At 54.6% G+C, this 18,746-nt stretch overlaps 2 protein-coding genes and 1 pseudogene across 16 annotated transcripts in view; 2 read left to right on the plus strand and 1 right to left on the minus strand.

Annotated features, from left to right (window-relative positions):
* ODAD3 (outer dynein arm docking complex subunit 3) lies at nucleotides 1–14,090 on the minus strand. Of its 3 annotated transcripts, none has more exons than XM_016934180.4 (13): nucleotides 13,937–14,090; nucleotides 9,143–9,264; nucleotides 8,943–9,020; nucleotides 5,130–5,300; nucleotides 4,940–5,041; nucleotides 4,703–4,828; nucleotides 4,401–4,523; nucleotides 3,272–3,424; nucleotides 2,097–2,257; nucleotides 1,867–2,023; nucleotides 1,072–1,227; nucleotides 523–607; nucleotides 1–342 (listed from the first exon to the last, which is right to left on the minus strand). In XM_016934180.4, the coding sequence occupies exons 1-13, from the start codon at nucleotides 14,016–14,018 to the stop codon at nucleotides 230–232; spliced, it is 1,629 nt and encodes a 542-aa protein (XP_016789669.1). In that variant the 5' UTR covers nucleotides 14,019–14,090; the 3' UTR covers nucleotides 1–229.
* Nucleotides 13,485–18,746, plus strand: part of PRKCSH (PRKCSH beta subunit of glucosidase II) — a 15,722-nt gene continuing 10,460 nt past the window's right edge. For 3 of the 13 annotated variants that reach the window (XR_010153539.1, XR_010153540.1, XM_016935103.3), the window contains exons 1-5: nucleotides 13,738–13,953; nucleotides 14,288–14,443; nucleotides 14,636–14,752; nucleotides 16,123–16,218; nucleotides 16,314–16,371. Coding sequence is in view for 6 of the 13 variants with exons in the window: in XM_016935103.3 (XP_016790592.2) it covers nucleotides 14,365–14,443; nucleotides 14,636–14,752; nucleotides 16,123–16,218; nucleotides 16,314–16,371 (350 nt within the window). In the remaining 7 variants the exon portion in view is untranslated. Of the gene's footprint in view, nucleotides 13,695–13,737; nucleotides 13,958–14,287; nucleotides 14,444–14,635; nucleotides 14,753–16,122; nucleotides 16,219–16,313; nucleotides 16,372–18,746 lie in introns of those variants that run through there. The other 10 variants (XR_010153541.1, XR_010153542.1, XR_010153544.1 and 7 more) reach the window with 7 other exon arrangements.
* Nucleotides 17,406–17,522, plus strand: LOC112206456 (small nucleolar RNA U13; annotated as a pseudogene).

Raw genomic sequence — 18,746 nt, forward strand, 5'->3', positions numbered from 1 at the left:
CATGGTCGGTAACCTTTATTGCGCAACTCTGAGGCCGGGGCGGACCCAGCTGGGGAGATTTACTGTGGGAACGTCTGGCCCGGCCCCTTCCTCCCCTCCGGCGCCGCTGGCCGCCTCCGTTCCCGGTCCGGGCCGCGTTCAGCCCCTGAAGGGGCCCCGTGGGGCCTGCGCTAGACCCAGAGGGATCGGGGGCTCCGAAGGGGGCCGCCAGGTGGGTGTCAGGACGAGTCTAGGACCTCCGAGAGCGACGGTGCTTCTTGTGACTTTCGATTAATTTCTGGGAACGGATCTTGAGTGATGCGCGGGTCACTACCTCGTTGTCCTCCTCCTCACTCTCTTCGTCTACGGGGGGTGGGGGGATGAGCAGGGAGCGATGTGGGATCCAGGTCCCCATCCCTGGCTCCCCTTCCCTTTACCACCCCACTCCACCCCCACCTTGGCCCTGAACAGGGTATCTGACAACCTCCTGCTACCCAGCTTGGGGCCCCAACCGCACCCCTTCATCCCCCCACCCATACTGACCAAAAAACTTGTCCTTGGAAGTGGCAAGGGGCAGGGCGATGCGGGTGTTGTATTCGGGCAGCCTTCCCTCTAAGCTGGCGAGGAACTAAGCGGGGATGGGAAGCGAGAGAGGAAGGTGGGCGGGGCCAGGGGCCACCGAGAAGTCACGTTCCCCCTCCTCCCTACCCCATTCCGAGATATGCCCTAGTTCCAACTGGAGACCACTGCCCACTCCCATCCCTCCTTCAGCAGGCACCTTGATACCCAGCTTCACCCCCTCATCACTCAGGTCCGCCCCTGGTCTCTGGGGCCCTGCCACTAGGCCTCTCCCCATCCGGATCCCCCAGCCGCGTCCTCTAGCCTCACAGGACCCGCCCGCACCTCTTCTGGTTTCTTCCCTCGTGGCTCGGGCTCACCCCTGGCTCGTCAAACCCCGCCCGTTGTCCCCGAGACCCCTTCCTGGCTGATCAGCCTGCAATGTGGTCTCCCGAAGTTGCCCCCGGTTCCCTGGTTTTCCGACCCAGCCCTACTCCTAGATCTCTGGAGCTCTGCCCCATGGCTGCAGGGCACCTCGCGGTTAGCGATGTGGCACAGCATCTCCTGCACGTCGTGGCCCTGGAGCTGCGCCTGCAGTTTCAGCAGCTTTTCCTCCACGAGGCCCAGCAGGTTTGGCACATAGTTATCTGCCTGGGGATCCAGCTCCTTTCCCGCGAAGCGGCCGTCCTCCTGCGGCCAGGGTAGAGCCGGGTCAGCCGAGAGGGGAGGGGCCTCTTGGAAGGCTCCACCCAGGGGCGGGGCTTTTCTCTCGGGGGCGGGGCCTAGGAGGTAAGGGCCCACCTGCAGGGTCGATCCTAGCCATTGGGGGCGGGGACTTAGGTCAAGGCCACGTCTGTGATGGGGGAGCCTCTGAACTCTAACTCTATATGAAAAGGTTTCGGGGAGGCCTCTTGGGAACAGTAAGGATTCGAGGGAGGCCATTGTGGGATGGCCTCCTGAAGAAATGGCCCTCTGCTGCGGGCAGGATAGGTCTTCTGTCTCGGGCTGCTCCAGAATTGCAGATAGGTCTCCGAGCTTTTCGGGGACAGGGTGGGACTTCTTTCCCTTGGAGGCGGACCTTGAGACGGGACAGGGTCTCTGAAGTCTTGGGCTTCCTTGGGGAGTGAGAGCTTCCCCAGGGAGGTGGGGCGGAGACTCTGAGGAATGGGGTGGGGCTTCCCCTGTGGGCGGGGCCTCTGACGTCCGGGACAGAGGATGTGGCAGGCCACGTTCCCTCGGGCAGGCTGGTGTGGCAGGAACCCCCGCTTCGTGGCTGCGCCTCTGTGGTCCCAGGAGGGCCTGGCGGGGCTTCCCCCGGGCGGGGCTTACCACAGTGATGTGGATCAGCTTGCTGGCCAGGTGCTCCAGGCTGTCCTTGGCCACTTGCATCGCCCGCAAGGCGCGCTCCAGCTGGTCCTGGGCCTCGGCGTGCCGCCGCTCCTCCTTCTTGAGACGCTCCTGCGCCTCGGCTTGCAGTTTCTGCTGGCTGCAGGGAGCCGGGAGGTCACCCCGGGGGCTCAGCCCGCCCCGCCGCCCTCCCCAGAGCCCCGGTGCCTCACCTCACCAGCGTGGCCTCCCCCGAGTACTTGAGGTCTTCCAGCTCCCGCTGCAGTTGTTGCTTCTCCTGCTTCAGCCTCACCAACGTCTGCTCGTTCTCGCTCTTGAGCGTCTCCAACTGCGCGAAGGTGTCGCCCTGGGCCAGGAACCGCCGCACCAACGACTGCGGGCCACCCAGCCCCAGTCAGAGCCAGGGCCTAGGGAGCGTAGGGGCGCTCCACCTCCTCTCCCCCACCCTGCGAACCCTCGCACGCAGGACAGGTGGCCTGAGCTGGCGTCTTTTGCACAGCAATGTATGGGGACACTGTGGGTTGGACTCAGGGTTGCTTCAAGGGTGAGCAGCTCTGGATATATCATTTTTGCGGGGCCCTTTCTGGCCTATATAAGGAATTTGAGTCAGCCCAAATTCGGGGGCAACTGGAGAGGCGAGCATAGCTTCTTTCCAAAATCAAAGTGCCATCAATTTCTGGCCGTGAATCTCGCCCGATTCCGCAGGAAATACCGCCCGTCTTCGGAGCCATCCGCTCACAAGGCCCACATCTGGAAAGGGGCTGCGCCTCAGTGCCCCAGATGACCCCATAGGTGTACTCCTATAGGTGGGAGTCCCGGAAGTCCTCAGGGGTCGGCCCCATCGGAGGAGCAGCAGGTTGGCGGACACCCAGAGGGGAGAAACAGGGTTGGGGTCCAGTGTTCACCGGCGGGAACCAGGACCCAAGGGGGACACAGCGGTCTTAGAATAATGCAAGGAAGACTTTACAGTGAGGGACCCGGCGCAGGGACCCCACTTGCCAGGATCTGAGGATGGTACTGGGCGGTCCACTGGGTCCCAGACCATGTTACAGACACTGGAGACAGAACAAGAGACGAAACTCCCAGTTCTCCTAGAGCTGGCATGGCAAAGGAGTTAGCATGGTGCAAGAGAGAACGGAAGGCGAGTGTAGAAATGACGGCGAGTGTAGACAGCTCCTAGGGGTTTTGCTGCGAAGGGCAGCAAAAAACTGAACGGTAGCTGGAGGGGGAAGGGATGTTTTTCAAGAAAGGAGCAGGTTTGTGAGCTGAATAACTGACCTGGCAGAGAGGGGAGACAGGGTGTGTCGGTTTCACCGGCTTAGGCACCCCTGGGGCCCGTCTGGGGTGGGGGTGGGGCGCGGCGGAGAGGGCTGCGGGCAGAACTCACGTGCGTCTCGTCAGTGCCAGTGGCGTCCTTGACCTTGCCAAAGATCACCTCCATCTGGTACATGCTCCAGCGCTGCCGCAGCTCCTCCTCCTTGGCATGCAGGCTGTCCTGGATGGTGTCGTCGGACTGTAGCAGCAGGTGCTCGCGGTGGGTCTGCTCGTGGGTTGAGGTCAGAGCCAGGGTCAGCTGGTGGACAGCGCTTAGGAAGGAGGCCGGGGAGGGGGATCCAGACAGGGGCCCGCGAGGGAACAGGGCTCAAACTGGAGGGAAGGGAGAGGGCAAAAGCTTGGGGCCAGATAAAGGCACCCGGGCAGGTGTCAAGAAAGTGGGACAAGGTCGGGCGCGGTGGCGGTGGCTGTGGCTCACGCCTTTAATTCCAGTACTTTAGGAGGCTGAGGCGGGAGGATTGTTTGAGCCCAGGGGTTCGGGACCAGCTTGGACAACACGGCGAGACCCCGTCTCTACAAAAAACACCAAAATTAGCAGGGCGTGGTGGGGCGCCTGTAGTCCCAGCTACTTGGGAGGCTGAGGTGAGAGGATCACTTGAGCCCAGGAGGTCGAGACTGCAGTGAGCTATAATTAGTCTGAGCGACAAAGACCGTGTCTCAAAAAAAAAAACCATATATATATATATATATATATATATATATATGCAAAAAAAAAAAAAAAACCTATCAAACAACAACAACAACAACCCAAAAAACAAAAAGGCAGGACAGGGCTTTGGTGAGGGCTGGACGGGAGGCAGCCTCAGGGCAGGTGCAGGGGCGGGGCCAAGAGTGAGGGGGCGGGGCCGTAGGCAACGGTTGGCTTAGAGGCACGGTCAGATTCAGGACAGGCAGTCTAGTCAGGTGGGAAAGGATGGGTAGGGGGGTCACTGAGTAAGGGGAAGGCTGGAGGCCATGTCAGAGCCAAAATGGTGCAGTCGCTTAGGAGGGGAGGGGAGGAGAGGCGGGGTCAGGGATGTGGGAGGGGTCTTCGCACCAAGTGGGGGTGGAGTCAGAGAGGGGGCGGGGTTAGGAGAAACTTAGGAAATGGGAGAAGGCCTAGGATGAGGGAGAGCCAGGGCATGGCTGGTTTGTGCTGGGCTGGGCTGGAGTCACAGGCGCGCACCCCTGGGTGCGCCCACCTTGCGCTCCATGCGCTCGTTCTCCAGTTTCTTCTCCTCGGCGCGCTTCTTGCACTCACTTATGTAGCGTTCCCGCTTCTTGCGCTCTCGAACCAAGGTCTCCTCCAGGTACTGCAGCTGGTTCTGGAGGGCGGGCAGGGGAGCAGGGAGACCAGCTGGCACCTACCACTGCCCGCCGCAGGGTGCTGGGAGATAGATGGGGGCGGGGGCGTAGGGGAAGCTCAGGGACAGCTGAGGTCAGATTCTCAAGCTGGGAGACCGCGGCAGCTGGGCAGGATGGCCGAGAGCAAGAGGGGTGGCACCTTGGCAATGTCCCGGGCATTGAGGGCCTCTTGGTTCACCACGTGCAGTGCCTCCAGCTCATGTTTGGTCCTCACCACCTCAGCCTCCATGGAGTCCAGCCGGTTCTCCAAGTTGAGGCTCTCGTCCTGGGGCGTGGTGGGGAGGGGTAGGGGAGGTGGTGCAGGTCTGTGACTGCTGTCCCTAGCCAAGCCCGCCCTCCCTGTTTGTCATCTCACCCGAGCCCTCCTAGCCCCTACCATTAGATAGGCCTTGAGCTGCAGGTACACGCTGGTAATGTGCTCCGCCTCCTGCGCCTTCATCCGGGCCTTCTCCAGGCGGTTCTCCAGGTTCCGCATGGTCTGGAGAGCAGCAGGGCTGGGCTGAGGGCCCTCCGCACTCAATCCCTCCCACACGACCCTCTGCCCTGCAGGCCTCACCCGCCCCTACCTTGGCCACCTCCGTGTGTCTGTTTTGCGCCTCCGCCATCTCCAGAAGGCGCAGGCTGTGCTGCAGCTGGAGCTCCTCCAGCCGCCTCTGCCGCAACACCACCTGGTGCCGCAGGGCGTTCTGCTGCTTCACCTTCTCCCTCAGCCGGTGGTCTAGGTGCTCCAGGGCCTGCTGCAAGGAGGGGACCGAAAGCAGGAGCCTGAACACCCTACCCCGACACACACCTAGCCCTTCCTCCCTTCCTTTTCCCATATTGTGGCTTCCAGGACTCCCCTCTCCCGTTTTCTACCCACCTCCCTGGCCACCCCTTCTGTGCTGTTTTTGGAGAGACAGCACTGGAGTCTTCTCTCTGTCTATATCGACCACCTTGGTGATCTTACACCGGCTCAGGGTTCTAAAAAAATATTTTTTAATTTTTCTTTCTTTCTTTTGTTTTTTATTTTTAGACGGAGTCTTGCTCTCACACCCAGGCTGGAGTGCTGTGGTGCAATCTCGGCTCACTGCAACCTCCTCCTCCTGGGTTCACGCCATTCTCCTGCCTCAGCCTCCCGAGTAGCTGGGATTACAGGTGCCCACCACCATGCCTGGCTAATTTTTGTTTTTGTTTTCTTTTCTTTTTTTTTTTTTTTGAAACGGAGTCTCGCTCTGTCGCCCAGGCTGAAGTGTAGTGGCACGATCTCGGCTCACTGCAACTTCCATCTCCTAGGTTCAAGCAATTCTCCTGCCTCAGCCTCCCAAGTAGCTGGGATTACAGGCATGTGCCACTACACCCGGCTAATTTTTGTATTTTGGGTAGAGACAGGGTTTCACCACGTTGACCAGGCTGGTCTCAAACGCCTGACTTCAGGTGATCCACCTGCCTCGGCCTCCGAAAGTGCTGGGATTACAGACGTGAGCCACCTCACCCAGCCATCTTCTGGCCATTTTTTTCTTTTAAAAAATGTTTTAGGCTGGGCGCGGTGGCTCCCGCCTGTAATCCCAGCACTTTGGGAGGCCAAGGCGGGTGGATCACGAGGTCAGGACACCGAGACCATCCTGGCTAACACGGTAAAACCCCGTCTCTACTAAAAATACAAAAAATTAGCCAGGCATGGTGGCAGGCGCCTGTAGTCCCAGCTACTCAGGAGGCTGAGGCAGAAGAATGGCGTGAACCCGGGAGGCGGAGCTTGCAGTGAGCCAAGATGGTGCCACTGCACTCCATACTGGGCGACAGTGCGAGACTCTGTCTCAAAAAAAAAAAAAAAATTACAGAGGCAGGGTCTCGCTATGTGGCTCAGGCTGGTCGCGAATTCCTGGGCCCAAGCCATCCTCCTTCCTCGGCCTCCCAAAGTGCTGAGATTACAGGCAAGAGCCACTGCACCCAGCCCAATTTTGTTTTGTTTTGTTTTTTGAGATGGGGTCTCACCCTGTCACTCAGGCTGGAGTGCAGTGGCTCGATCTTGGCTCACTGCAACCTCCGCCCCTTGAGCTCAAGTGATCCTTCCTCCTCAGCGTCCTCAGTTGCTGGGACCACAGATGCATGCCATGACGCCTGGGTACATTTTTGTATTTTTGGTAGAGACAGGGTTTCATCACGTTGCCCAGGCTGGTCATGAACTTCTGAGCTCAAGTGATCCACCTGCCTTGGCCTCCCAAAGTACTAGGATTACAGACGTGAGCCATGACGCCCAGCCTTTTAATTTTTAAAATTATTTTTTCAGACAAGGCCTTGCTTTGTCACCCGGACGGGAGTGCAGTGGCACAAACATGACTCACTGCAGCCTCGACCTCCCCAGTTCAGGTGATCCTCCCACCTCAGCCTGGCAAGTAGCTGGGACTACAATCCTGTGCCACCACATTTGGCAAATCTTCTGTATTTGTTGTAGAGTCAAAGTTTCACTATGTTGGCAGGCTGGTCTCAAACTCTTGGGCTCAAGTGATCCTCCAGCCTTGGCCTCCCAAAGCGCTGGTATTACAAGGCATGAGCCACCATGCCTAGACTGTGCTTTATTTATTTATTTATTTATTTACTTATTTTGAGACAGAGTTGCCCAGGCTGGAGTGCAATGGCATGATCTCGGCTCACAGCAACCTCCACCTCCCGGGTTCAAGGGATTCTCCTGCATCAGCCTCCTGAGTAGCTGGGATTACAAGCATGCACCACCATGCCCGGCTAATTTTTTGTATTTTTAGTAGAGACGGGGTTTCGCCATGTCGGCCAGGCTGGTCTCAAATGCCCGACCTCAGGTGATCCGCCCGCCTCAGCCTCCCAAAGTGCTGGGATTACAGGCGTGAGCCACCGCGCCCGGCCTTTAATTTTTTATCTTTTGTTTTTGTTTGTTTGTTTGTTTTTGTTTTTTTGAGACAGAGTCTCGCTCTGTCACCCAGGCTGGAGTGCAGTGGCACCAGTCTCAGCTCACTGCAAGCTCCGCCTCCCGGGTTCAAACTGTTCTCCTGCCTCAGACTCCTGAGTAGCTGGGACTACAGGCGCCCACCACCATGCCTGGCTAATTTTTTGTATTTTTATTTTTATTTTATTTTTTATTTATGTATTTATTTTTGAGACAGAGTCTCACTCTGTCGCCCAGACTGGAGTGCAGTGGTGCGATCTCAGCTCACTGCAACTTCTGCCTCTTGGGTTCAAGCAATTCTCTGCCTCAGCTTCCTGAGTAGCTGGGATTACAGGTGCCTGCCACCACACCTGGCTAATTTTTGTATTTTTAGTAAAGACAGGGTTTCACCATCTTGGCCAGGCTGGTCTACAACTCCTGATCTTGTGATCCACCCACCTCGGCCTCCCAAAGTGCTGGGATTACAGGCATGAGCCACCGCGCCCGGCCTTTTGTATTTTTAGTAGAGACGGGGTTTCACCGTGTTAGCCAGGATGGGCTCGATCTCCTGACCTCGTGATCCACCCGCCTCGGTTTCCCAAAGTGCTGGGATTACAGGCGTGAGCCACCGCGCCCAGCCTTTTTTTTTTTTTTTTTAAAGAAACAGGTTGTACTGTCACTCAGGCTGGAGTGCAGTGGTGCAATTGTGGCTCATTATAGTCTCAAACTTCTAGGCTCATGCAATCCTCCAGCCTCAGCCTCCTGAATAGCTGGGATTACAGGCATGTGCCACTGGTCATTGTTTTCGTTTGTTTGTTTTGAGACTGAGTCTCACTCTGTCTCCCAGGCTGGAGCACAGTGGCACAACCTCAGCTTACTACAACCTCTGCCTCTTGGGTTCAATGACTTTTTAAAATGTTTTATTATTTTTTTATTATTTTTATTTATTTATTTATTTTTTGAGATGGAGTTTCGCTCTTGTTGCCCAGGCTGGAGTGTAATGGCACGATCTCGGCTCACTGCAACCTCTGCCTCCCGGGTTCAAGCGATTCTCCTGCCTCAGCCTCCTGAGTAGCTGGGATTACAGGCACGTGCCATCATGCCCAGCTAAGTTTTGTATTTTTAGTAGAGACAGAGTTTCTCCATGTTGGTCAGGTTGGTCTTGAACTCCCGACTTCAGGTCATCTGCCCGCCTTGGCCTCCCAAAGTGCTGTGATTACAGACGTGGGCCACCGCGCCTGGCTGTGATGTTTTTTTTTTAACTTGTTTTCCCTATTAGGATATGAGCTGTTTTTAGAAGTGGAGACTTGGTCTGCTTTTTCACTGCATTTACTACCATGCCAGGATGCCAGATACAAGGATAGTGAGTAATAAAGATTTAATTGAATGAGCACATGAATGGCAGCTAGTGTGCAGGAAGGATTGGAGAGGGTGAGCCTGGAGTCCAGTGGTGAGGGGACCCAGGCTGGAAATGAAGGAGGAGGTGGGGCGAGGGTGGGCAAACCTGTCCTGTCCTGTTCTTCAGGTATGGCTTCTCCCACTTCCATTCGTGAATCACTGCCTGGACCACTTTCTCATCTCCCTGCAAGGAGGGAAGTCCAGTCACCTTTCAGCATGCCACCTCCAGCTAAGGCCAGGTGCTGCCTCCTTGTCCCCCACCATCCACCACCGCAGGAACCCTACACCCACCCCTTTGCCCCTTACCTTGAGCAGGTCCAGCAGCTTTAGTTCCAGTGCCTTAGTCTCCTTGCGGAGCTGACTGATGGTCTCCTGGTTCTTCTTGATGTTCCACTGAGAGCTCTCAAAAAAAGCCTTCCGGTCACCCTCTGGCAGGCAGGTGAGGTGGACAGACACACAGTTACTGGGTGGGTGCATGGGTGCAACATCCCAGAGGAAAGACCTTTTTTGCAATCATCAACTATTTTTTTTTTTTTTTTTTGAGATGGAGTTTCACTCTTGTTGCCCAGGCTGGAGTGCAATGGCGCAATCTCGGCTCACCACAGCCTCCGCCTCCCGGGTTCAAGAGATTCTCCTGCTTCAGCCTCCCAAGTAGCTGGGATTACAGGCATGTACCACCACACCTGGCTAATTTTGTATTTTTAGTAGACATGGGGTTTCTCCATGTTGGTCAGGCTGGTCTCGAACTCCTGACCTCAGGTGTTCCCAAAGTCCTAGGCCTCCCAAAGTCCTAGGATTATAGGTGTGAGCCACTGTGCCAGGCTCATCAACTTAATATTATAAGAATGCAGTCGTTGACCAGCCTGGCCAACATGGTAAAACCGCATCTCTACTAAAAATACAAAAATTAGCCAGGTGTGAGGCTGAGCATGATGGCTCATTCCTGTAATCCTAGCACTTTGGGAGGTAGAGGCGGGCGGATCACCTGAGGTCAAGAGTTCCAGATCAGCCTGGCCAACATGGTGAAACCCCATCTCTACAAAAATACAAAAATTAGCTGGGCATGGCCAGGCACGGTGGCTCACGTCCATAATCCCAGCACTTTGGGAGGCCAAAGTGAGTGGATCACGAGGTCAGGAGATCGAGACCATCCTGGCTAACATAGTGAAATCCCGCCTCTACTAAAAATACAAAAAAAAAAAAAAAAAAAAAAAAAAATTAGCTGTGCATGGTGGCAGGCACCTGTAGTCCCAGCTACTCAGGGGGCTGAGGCAGGAGAATGGTGTGAACCTGGGAGGCAGAGCTTGCAGTGAGCCGAGATCGCACCACTGCACTCCAGCCTGGGTGACAGAGTGAGACTCTGCCTCAAAAAAAAAAAAAAAAAAATTAGCCAGACATGATGGTGGGTGCCTGTAATCCCAGCTACAGGAGGCTGAGGCACAAGAATTACTTGACCTCTGGAGGTGGAGGTTGCATTGAGCTGAGATCCTGCCACTGCACTCCAGCCTGGGCAACAGAGCAAGACTCTGTCTCAAAAAAAAAAAAAAACAAAAACAAAAAAACCCAAAATCCTTCCATACTCAAGTACCACAGTCAGCCCTGTGGAACCTGCAGATACAAACAGTTGTCCCTCTGTATACTCAGGTTTTGCATTCCAGGACTGTTGTATTTTCTTTTCTTTTTTGGGACTGGGTCTTGCTCTGTCACCCAGAATGAAGTGCAGTGGTGCTATCATTGCTCACTGAAGCCTCAACCTCCTGAGCTCAAGCAGTCCTCCTGCCTCAGCCTCCCAAGTAGCTAGGACTAGAGGCATGTGCCACCACATCTGGCTACTTTATTTTTTGTAGAGTCGAGGGTCTCACTATGTTGCCCAGGCTGGTCTCGAACTCCTGGCCTCTAGCAATCCTCCTGCCTCAGCCTCCCAAAGTGCTGGGATTACAGGTGTGAACCATTGTGCCCGGCCTGCCCATCTCAATTTTTTTTAACTTGAAAGGATGAATGATATATGTGAACACATGGTGTTCAAGGGTCAACTCTACTTCACTGTGAGCATTTATGATGTGTTGGATGCTGGACTAAGAGGTTTCCGAATGCCATATATCACGTGCCAATAGGTATCCATGGCATACGCATATCATACCCCTTGCACAGATGACAAGACAGAGGCTTGGGCTGATTAAACTGCTTAAGGTCACAAGCAACCATGCAAGATTACCCTTTTTTTTTTTTAAGACGGAATCTCACTCTGTCACCCAGGCTGGAGTGCAGTGGCGCAATCCTGGCTCACCGCAACCTCCACCTCCTGGGTTCAAGCCCCTCTCCTGCCTCAGCCTTCCAAGTAGCTGGGATTACAGGCGTGCGCCACCATGCCCGGCTAATTTTTGTACTTTTAGTACAAATGGGGTTTCACTATGTTGGCTAGGCTGGTCTCAAACTCCTGACCTCAAATGATCCGCCCACCTCAGCCTCCGAAAGTGCTGGGATTACAGGTGTGAGCCACCTCGCCCAGCCATGATTACCTCTTAATAATATCAACAAAAGCAATAATAATAGCTTACACACAAGGATTCTGCAACCTCAGGATGACCAACAACTGGGCCGAATAATTATTTGCTGTGGGGTGCTCTCCTGTGTTTTGCAGAATATTGGGCAGCATCTTCAACTCTGCCCACTAGATGCCAGTGGCAGACACACACCCACAACAGACATGCATGCCACCATGCCCGGCTAATTTTTTGTATTTTTAGTAGAGACAGTGTTTCACCGTGTTGGCCATGCTGGTCTCAATGTCTTAGGACATTGCCAAATGGCCCCTGTGGGGCAAACCAACCCTTTTCCAACAAGAACCACTGGTTTACACCTTATGGTACTTTGCTATGTGCCAGGCACTGTTCTAAGCACTTTACACATTTCAGGTACCTATGTTGTACCGTTACTATCCCCATTTCACACATCGAGAAACTGAGAACAATTAGGTTACTCTTAGTCCCCCAAGGTTGGACAACTATTATGCAGAGCCAGGATTCCAACCCAGAAAATCTGGCTCTAAAATCTATGCTCAGGCCAGGTGCAGCGGCCCATGCCTGTAACCCCAGCACTTTGGGAGGCTGAGGAGGAAGGATTGCTTGAGCCCAGGAGTTCGAGACCAGCCTGGGCAGCATAGTGAGACCCCATCTCTACAAAAAGTAAGAAAATTAGCCAAGCACAGTGGTGTATGCCTGTAGTCCCAGCTACTCAGGAGGCTGAGGTGGAAGGATCGCTTGAGCCTAGGAGGTCAAGGCTGCAGTGAGCTATTATCCAACCACTACACTCCAGCCTGAACAGCAGAGCAAGACCCTGTCAGAAAGAAAGAAGGCTGGGCGCGGTGGCTCACACATGTAATCCCAGCACTTTGGGAGCCAAGGCCGTGGATCACTTGAGATCAGGAGTTCGAGACCAGCCGGGCCAACATGGTGAAACCCAGTCTCTACTAAAAATATAAAAATTAGGTGTGGTGGCACGCACCTATAGTCCCAGCTAGTCAGGAGGCTGAGGCTCGAGAATTGCTTGAACCTTGGAGGCAGAGGTTGCAGTGAGCCGAGATCATGCCACTGCTCTCCAGCCTAGGCAACAGAGCGAGACCCTGTCTCAAAAAAAAAAAAAAAGAGCGGGTGCAGTGGCTCACGCCTGTAATCCCAGCAGTTTGGGAGGCCGAGGCGGGCTCACGCCTGTAATCCCAGCAGTTTGGGAGGTCAAGAGATTGAGACCACCCTGGCCAATATGGTGAAATCCCTCTGTACTAAAAATACAAAAATTAGTTAGGCGTGGTGGCGTGTGCCTGTAGTCCCAGCTACTCAAGAGGCTGAGGCAGGAGAATCGCTTGAACCCGGGAGGCGGAGGTTGCAGTGAGCCGAGATCGTTCCACTGCACTCCCACCTGGCAACAGAGTGAGATTCTGCCAAAAAAAAAAAAAAAAAAAAGAGAAAAGAAATTACAAGAAAGTATGAAGTACAGTTCAGTCGGTTCTGAACCCATGAGAAGTTTTAAGAGACAGAGAAGGAAAAACATGAACCAAGTATGAGTTTTTGCCCAGAAACGGTTTACCTAGACTCATGCTGGAGAAATACCTTTGTCACACCATGCCTGGTCTGAAGATTGGATGGGCACTGTTGACCCCTGACCCTCTGTACCCTCTGGAGCCATCTTACCTAACAGTTGTATCTTTTTATGTAACTCAGCCACCTGAGAGTGCACAGAGGGCTTCCCTGCACCTCTGTGGAAGGATCCTCCCTTGGAACGGCCTGGGGGCCAGGCCTGGGCTGTGCCCTTGCCTCGGAGGTGGCTGGGTTTGCCCGAAGCCTCCCTGCCCTTGACCTTGGAAGAGGGCGTCGAAGCCTGGTCCTGAGGAGGCAGGGCGTTGGCGGAGGCCGCCCTGCACAGAGGAGATGTCATGATGGGGTTGGGGCTGAAGGCCCCTAGGGGTTAGGGGGATAACTAGGAGTCAATCGCCCCTGTCAGGGATCCGTCAGCTCGGATTCCTAGGGCTCTGAAAAATGCACTTTCCGACCGCTAGGTGGTTGCGCTCCGCATCTCTCGGTTGCCAGGTAACCGCCTCCCCGTCTCGCTCCACTGTTTCCATGGAGACCACCCGCGTTCCGTGGCTGACACTGCGTTCTCATTGGCTGAGGCTGCATAGAGGGGCGGTCCCAACAGTGGGCGGGGTAGAGCCGCGCCGCAGGACGGAGGGTCTGGACACTTTGGGGTCACGTGTTCATTCCGTTTCCCTACCTCCCCCAACCTTATCCCGCCCCTGGGGGTTCGCGGGCATTTTTCAGGAACTTTTTTTCCGGCTTGAGAAGCCGCCACTCCCAAGATGGAGGTACGCTGCGCCGCCATTAAGAGCTAGCTCTCAGAACTATCCTAAGGTTTCACAGTCCTGCCCAAGATGGCCGTCTCGGCTCTGGCACCGCCCCCACTCCTGCCTCTCCCAACATGGCGACCCTGAGTCTCCGTTCCCGGTGCGGAACGTACGACCGGAAGTGACGGGGCCCAGAAATTTCCGCTTTCTTTCTGCAGCAGGAACCGCGGCTGCTGGACAAGAGGGGTGCGGTGGATACTGACCTTTGCTCCAGCCTCGTGTAGGTGTGAACGAGCGGGTGGGAGGGCACCTCAGTTTCTTACAGGGGGCAACCGGAGGGTACATGTGTGGGTGTGGACGGCGAAGGCTGTTAATCCCTTTGGTCTATTGGCGGGAATTGGGTCACAGTTGGGCACAGGGAGCGGAGGTTTTGAGATCTTGAGATCCTCGCCATTGATTTGAGCAAAGTGAGACTGGCCAGGATTGGGGAGATCGCTGCCCCTTGCCCCCATATCGGAAACAAAGTGAGGCCTCATTGCCTGGAAGCGATGGAGGAATCCAATTGGCTGGAAGTAGCCCTCTCCCACTGACCGGGATCCGCTTTCTTCCTACAGCGTGAAGACACAGCGCATCTCCCCGCTGTAGGTTTCCTCCCACAGAACCCGTTTCGGGCCTCAGAGCGTCTGGTGAGATGCTGCTGCCGCTGCTTCTGCTGCTACCCATGTGCTGGGCCGTGGAGGTCAAGAGGCCCCGGGGCGTCTCCCTCACCAGTGAGTCCTCCTGTTCACCCTCCCGCCAGGCTGGAGGTGGGAGGGGCCAACATTGGGCCTTGGGGATAGGCATTTACAGCCTTTTGACTCAGTTTCCCGGTAGTGCTCCGCTGGTGGGGGTGGGAGGACAGAGGTGGTATTTGGTGGAGAAGGCGCTTACCTGCCCTGGGCTGAGCTTCCTGTACCCCGCAGATCATCACTTCTACGATGAGTCCAAGCCTTTCACCTGCCTAGACGGTTCGGCCACCATCCCATTTGATCAGGTCAACGATGACTATTGCGACTGCAAAGATGGCTCTGACGAGCCAGGTGAGCCTTTTCTCTGTTCATCCATCAGATGTTTATTGAACACTGCTCAGTGCCAGGCCCTGTCTGTGTGACCAAGATATTACCTCTGCTGGCTCCCCTTTGAGTGGGAAGAAACAAGCTCAGAAGTCAGTGGTCAGTGTTATGGCCCCGGGCAGCTGGAGGAGCCCAGAGTCCTCCTCCTCCCAAGCCTCGGGGTCAGAGAAGGCTCCTCCAAGGAGGTGAGGTTTCAGTTGAATCCCGAAGGTGCTGCAGATGGAGGGGTCAACACGGGCAAACCCCTAGAAGTGGGAGTCAGGGTGGGGCCAAGAGCAATCCAGCAGGAGACAGAGGTGAAGGGAGACCCTGGCTTTTTGTTTTTGTGTTTTTTGAAGAGACAGGGTCTTGCTTTGTTGCTGAGGCTGGAGTACAGTGGCATGATCATAGCTCACTGCAGCCTGGAACTCTTGGGCTCAAGTCATCCTCCTGCCTTGGCCTCCCAAAGTGCTGGGGTTACAGGTGTGAGCCACCGTGCCTGGATGAGACCCTGTCTTTTGTTTTGTTTTTGTTTTGAGACGGAGTCTCGCTCTGTTTCCCAGGCTGGAGTGCAGTGGCGCCATCTCGGCTCACTGCAAGCTCCGCCTCCCGGGTTCACACCGTTCTCCTGCCTCAGCCTCCTGAGTAGCTGGGACTACAGGCACCCGCCACCACGCCCAGCTAGTTTTTTTTTGTATTTTTAGTAGATACAGGGTTTCACTGTGTTAGCCAGGATGGTCTCGATCTCGTCACCTTGTGATCCACCCGCCTCGGCCTCCCAAAGTGTTGGGATTACAGGCGTGAGCCACCGTACCTGGCCTTGTTTTGTTTTGTTTTTAATTTTTTTTTTTAAGATGGAGTTTCACTCTTATCGCCCAGGCTGGAGTGCAGTGGCATGATCTTGGCTCACTGCAATCTCCACCTCCCGGGTTCAAGCGATTCTCCTGCCTCAGCCTCCTGAGTAGCTGGGATTACAGGCACATGCCACCACATCCGGCTAATTTTTCGTATTTTTAGTAGAGATGGAGTTTCATCGTGTTGGCCAGGCTGGTCTCAAACTCATCACCTCAGGTGACCCACCCGCCTCGGCCTCCCAAAGTGCTGGGATTACAGGTGTGAGCCCCCGTGCCAGGTGGAGACCCTGTTTTGAAGGGCCTCAGTGAGAAGAGGCAGGAGGCGGCACTGGAGAGCTTTATTTCGAGCCCTGGGTGTGCAGTGTACAACTCTTTCCTTCCTTTGGTTTCCTTTCCTTTCTTGTGCTGTGTGCAGTGTGGGTCAGGGGCTCTTATCTGTGGATGGATGGGACATGTCTGTCCCTGAGCTGACTCCGAAAACCTTCCCTCCCTTCTTCCTCACAGGCACGGCTGCCTGTCCTAACGGCAGCTTCCACTGCACCAACACTGGCTATAAGCCCCTGTATATCCCCTCCAACCGGGTCAACGATGGTGTTTGTGGTAAGTGAAGATGCACCAGGATTCTGGAAAGGTGGTAGAGGGAGGGAGGGAGGAGGCACTGCCAGGTCTGATCTCGGCTTCTGCCTCTGCCACAGACTGCTGCGATGGAACAGACGAGTACAACAGCGGCGTCATCTGTGAGAACACCTGCAAGTACGTGGGTGACAGTACCCCTCCCATCACCCCACCCCAAGACTTTGCCTGGCTCCACCCAGTGAATCGGGCCCACTCTCTCTTCTGCTTTTCTGTATCGGGTTCTCTGTCTGTGCCAGGTGCCTTGTGAATCCTAATCCCCACCTTTCCCTCTAGTCTGGAAGCAGGTAGGATTGTTTCCCGATTCAACAGATGGGGGAACTCAAGTTTAGAAAGGGAAATGACTTCCCCAGGGTCACATAGGAGATAGCAGAGCCGGCACTTGGACTCTAAACTTTCCATTGTCACGCTCTGCAGCAGGTCCTGAAAACCGAAACACCCACAGGCAGGTAAAGTATGCAACGGAAGGAGGCCAGGCGCGGTGGCTCACACCTGTAATCGCAGCGCTTTGGGAGGCTGAGGCAGGCAGATCACGAGGTCAGGAGATCGAGACCATCCTGGCTGACATGGTGAAACTCCGTCTCACTAAAAATACAAAAAATTAGCTGGGTGTGGTGGCGGGCACCTGTAGTCCCAGCTACTCGGTGGGCTGAGGCAGGTGAGTGGCGTGAACACGGGAGGCAGAGGTTGCAGTGAGCCGAGATCACACCACTGCAATCCAGCCTGGGCAACAGAGTGAGACTCCGTCTCAAAAAAAAGCAAAAAAAAAAAAAAGCATACAACAGAAGGAGGCCGAGTATGAGGCAATACGGAGGGGTGGGGATTGTGGCATCTAGAGGAACAGCTGTTCTCAATTCCTGCCAGCTGATCCTTTTGTAGTTCATAGGCATGATGATTTATTTTTATTTATTTATATTTTTTGAGACAGGGTATCACTCTGTCGCCCAGGCTGGAGTGCAGTGGCGTGATCTTGGCTCACTGCAACCTCTGCCCTTCGGGTTCAAGCAATTCTCACACCTCAGCCTCCCAAGTAGCTGGGAATACAGGCGTACCCCCACCACGCCCGGCTAACTTTTGTATTTTTGGTAGAGATGGTTTCACTATGTTGGCCAGGCTGGCCTCAAACGCCTGACCTCAGGTGATCTGCTCGCCTCAGCCTCCCAAAGTGCTAAGCCGCCGCGCTTGGCCCCGATGATTAGGTTTTTATGCACGTGTGAGAGATGCGCCTCCCTTAAACCTTGTTGCGACCTTGCCGCATTACCTGTCTGATATGAAAAAACGAGACCCGGCTCATGGTGGCTCCTGCCTGTAATCCCAGCATTTTGGGAGGCTGAGGCAGGAAGATGGCTTGAGCCCAGGAGTTTGAGACCAGCCTGGGCAAAATAGCGATACCCTATCTCTATAAAAAGTAAAAAAAAAAAAATTAAAAAGTAAAAATAAAAATTGGAAATTATAATTTAAAAAATTACTGGTTGGGCATGTGGCTCACACCTGTAATCCCAGCACTTTGGGAGGCTAAGGCGAGAGGATCACCTTAACCCAGGAGTTTGAGACCAGCCTGGGCAACACAGTGAGACCCGTCTCAGAAAAATTTTTTTTTCTTTCTTTTTTTTTTTTTTTTTTTTTGTGAGACAGAGTCTCACTCTGTTGCCCAGGCTGGATGGAGTGCAGTGGCGCGATCTCGGCTCACTCTAACCTCTGCCTCCCGGGTTCAAGCGATTCTTCTGCCTTAGCCTCCCGAGTAGCTGGGACTACAGGCATCCACCACCACACCCGGCTAAAATTTGTATTTTTAGTAGAGACGGTGTTTCACAATATTGGCCAGGCTGGTCTTGAACGCCTGACCTCATGATCCACCTGCCTTGGCCTCCCAAAGTGCGGGGATTACAGATGTGAGCCACCATGCCTGGCTGAAAATTTGTTAAAAAATTAGCCGGGTGTGTTGGTGCGTGTCTGTAGTCGCAGGTACTCAGGAGGCTGAGGCAGGAAGATTGCTTGGGCCTGGGAAGCAGAGGTTGCAGTGAGCTAAAAAGTAAAAAAAAAACAACAAAAAAACAAAGTCCTATCAGTTGTTGGCAGATGGTGTAAAACTCTCTGGATTCCACATCTTTTAAATAGAAGGTGGATTGAACACAACCAACACACTTCTTTTTTTTTTGAGACGAAGTCTCGCTCTGTCGCCCAGGCTGGAGTGCAGTGGTGTGATCTCCGCTCACTGCAAGCTCCGCTTCCCGGGTTCATGCCATTCTCCTGCCTCAGCCTCCGAGTAGCTGGTACTACAGGCGCCCGCCGCTACACCTGGCTAATTTTTTTTTTTGTATTTTTAGTAGAGATGGGGTTTCACCGTGTTAGCCCGGATGGTCTCGATCTCCTGACCTTGTGATCCGCCCGCCTCGGTCTCCCAAAGTGCTGGGATTACAGGTGTGAGCCACCGCGCCTGGCCCACACTTTTTTTTGAGTTAGAGTCTCGCTCTGTTGCCCAGGCTGGAGTGCAG

Source organism: Pan troglodytes, chromosome 20, assembly GCF_028858775.2.
Source record: "Pan troglodytes isolate AG18354 chromosome 20, NHGRI_mPanTro3-v2.0_pri, whole genome shotgun sequence".
Classification (NCBI taxonomy): domain Eukaryota; kingdom Metazoa; phylum Chordata; class Mammalia; order Primates; family Hominidae; genus Pan; species Pan troglodytes.

Bases quoted from the DNA above. Each gene is read 5' to 3' on its own strand.
- ODAD3 (XM_063800387.1), bottom strand. From the start codon at position 13,267: ATGACATCTCCTCTGTGCAGGGCGGCCTCCGCCAACGCCCTGCCTCCT. The intron at 9,265-13,023 runs GTAAGATGGCTC...CCTGCCTGCCAG, and splicing joins TAAAAAGATACAACTGTTAG to AGGGTGACCGGAAGGCTTTT. The intron at 608-1,031 runs GTAGGGCTGGGT...ATCCCCGCTTAG, and splicing joins AGAGCTCCAGAGATCTAGGA to TTCCTCGCCAGCTTAGAGGG.